Below are 2,486 nucleotides of genomic sequence, written 5' to 3'. Positions count from 1 at the left end.
TATATATATATATATATAACGTCGCTGGCCTATTACTTCATCGCCTTCGTACTTACGTTACGGTTCATATCGGTTGTTTCGTCAGCTGGTCCCGCTGCCCCGCACACCGAACATCACGAAGATACTCGAGGGCTTCAACAAACATGGGAAGAAGAAGAAGCTGGCGATAGAGTATGGCTGTGACGAACTTACCATTAATTTTATGTTGTGGTTGTTCTATTGCAATGACTTCCTTCGCTTGCTAGTGTGACGCATGCAGTTGGTGATGTGAGTATAGCTGTGAAAGGCTGACAACTAGTTCTGTGTTGTGGTTGTTCTATTGCAATGACTTGCTTCGTTTGCTAGAGTGACGTACCATATGCATACAATGTACCAGATGAACTGTGTGAATAGTTTCCTGGTACTGCTATTGGAGTGTTGTCACTCACTGTATATACTCTCAGGATTTCTTTGTACATGATAGCATCTACCCATAGGACTCATGTATACACATGTTGCAATACCAAAGTACTAAACTGAAGGACTGAAACAGTAGAACTAAACTTTTGAATGCGTATGGTTAAACTCTAAGGCCCCGGTTGCTGTTGTTGATAACGGAGTATAGCACATAAACACGTATCTATCGGTTGATAAACAAATATACACCCGAATCTCGGGGCGAACCTGAATTAGCTGTGATTGGACCGGATTGTCCAATATATACAAATATGTATATGAAGTATTCATATATATGTATATATACATTTTCCCGTGTCTTACGTTACTCTACAGCGATGATGTTGTGCAGGAGTTACTCGCAGGTATTAAGACGTACTTTGAGCACTCCTTAGGCACACTGCTGCTCTACGACTTCGAGAGACCGCAGTACGAAGACTCGGTGAAGGACTGTACCAACGGCGATGTGTGTGATGTGTATGGGGCTGAGCATCTACTGCGCTTATTCGGTATGTGTGATAATATATATATATATACATATATAAGTTAGTGCGCGTGCCTGTGGATGTGTCTGTGGCTTTCATGAGATATAGTCTCTCCCATCTTATCCCATTGTAAATTTACACTAAGCTGGATCATACTCTACGCATTTCTATGTTTTTGTGTATGTGTAAAGTATTGCATGTGTCTAAGTGCACATGTTTAGATGCGCGTCTATACACATACATGCCTTTGCCTTGATTTCAAGCAGAAGAAACCTATTGCTCGCTATTTTATTATCACTTTCACTCTGATGTACGCCAATTCTCACCACAGAAAATATGTTACGCATTTGATTCTGTATGAAATTGGGATATATATTTTATTATATTTGATTATGTATGAAATTGGGTTATACATTTGATTCTGTTTAAAATTTGGTTATTCATTTGATTCTGTATGAAATTTGGCTGTACATTTGATTCTGTTTAAAATTTGGTTATACATTAGATTCTGTATGAAATCGGGTTATACATTTGCTTTCGCATGAATTTGAGTTATACATCTAATTCTATATGAAATTGAGTTGTACATCAGCTTATGTACGAAATTGGGTTACACATTTGATGTGGCATGAATTCGAATTATACATCTGATTCTATATGAAATTGGGTTGTACATTGGCTTATGTATGAAATTAGGTTACACATGTGATTCTGTGGAGTTTACACTACTACAATGCGCCTGTGTGCTTGCACTCTCTCCTAACCTCCCATTGACATATACCGCACGCATTACTGTACCTCTGCCTACCCACATTTGGTATCATGATAGAATCACTTGCACATATATCGGCAAACAGTAACAGCCACAGAGAATGGTGTAAATATGAAGGTTGACCGTCTTAAGCACATTCAGACGTGTGTGCACGCTACAATCTCACCACATGGGCATATGTCCATCGTAAACTGACTACCCACAGTAAAACTGCCGCACCTCCTGGCACACACCGACATCAAGAACGATTCGTTGGAAATACTGCTGAGTCATCTCAAGGCATTCTTGGCGTAAGTTGGGAGATGCATATACGTACATTGTATACATTGGCTCGCGTGTTTCCACTTGAAGGATTCTGATGTGGTCTTTGGGGATGGTACTGGAGTTTTATTCGATGATGGTTGTACGTATGAGTATTGTATTGGCCTGCGACAATGACTGCGTCGTGTGTTATCACGGGAATATTTATAGTTATCACTATTTTAATGACCTTTTAGAGCTGTATGTATGGTAAAAATGGGAGTGTGTTTATGCTTGTATGTTGGGTAATACTTGTGTATCTAGGCTTCCTTTCTCATCATAAGCAGCAATAGTTCATGTATCTTTCCGAATTGTTTGTATATGTGTGTATGTGTTTGTAAAAAAATAAAGGTAGTTTCAGCTCTTTTATATATTTTGGGCTGCCTTCCACTATCGAATTATGTTCAGGAACATTATCGAATGGGGACATTCAGGTGCATTCGATACACATCATATACGTAAACTTGACACTTCATCACAGACGTATATATGCA

General features: G+C 39.1%; 1 protein-coding gene across 1 annotated transcript in view; it reads left to right on the top strand.

Moving 5' to 3' along the window:
- The window catches only part of SARC_02575 (hypothetical protein), a 5,608-nt gene that overhangs the window by 1,340 nt on the left and 1,782 nt on the right, over positions 1-2,486 (top strand). The window contains exons 3-5 of the mRNA XM_014303667.1: positions 86-171; positions 772-944; positions 1,898-1,982. Coding sequence (XP_014159142.1) covers positions 86-171; positions 772-944; positions 1,898-1,982 — 344 coding nt within the window. The remainder of the gene's footprint in view (positions 1-85; positions 172-771; positions 945-1,897; positions 1,983-2,486) is intronic.

The sequence above is a fragment of the Sphaeroforma arctica genome (genome assembly GCF_001186125.1).
Source record: "Sphaeroforma arctica JP610 unplaced genomic scaffold supercont1.117, whole genome shotgun sequence".
Lineage (NCBI taxonomy): Eukaryota > Ichthyosporea > Ichthyophonida > Sphaeroforma > Sphaeroforma arctica.
This window is presented reverse-complemented; position numbering and strand designations above follow the sequence as displayed.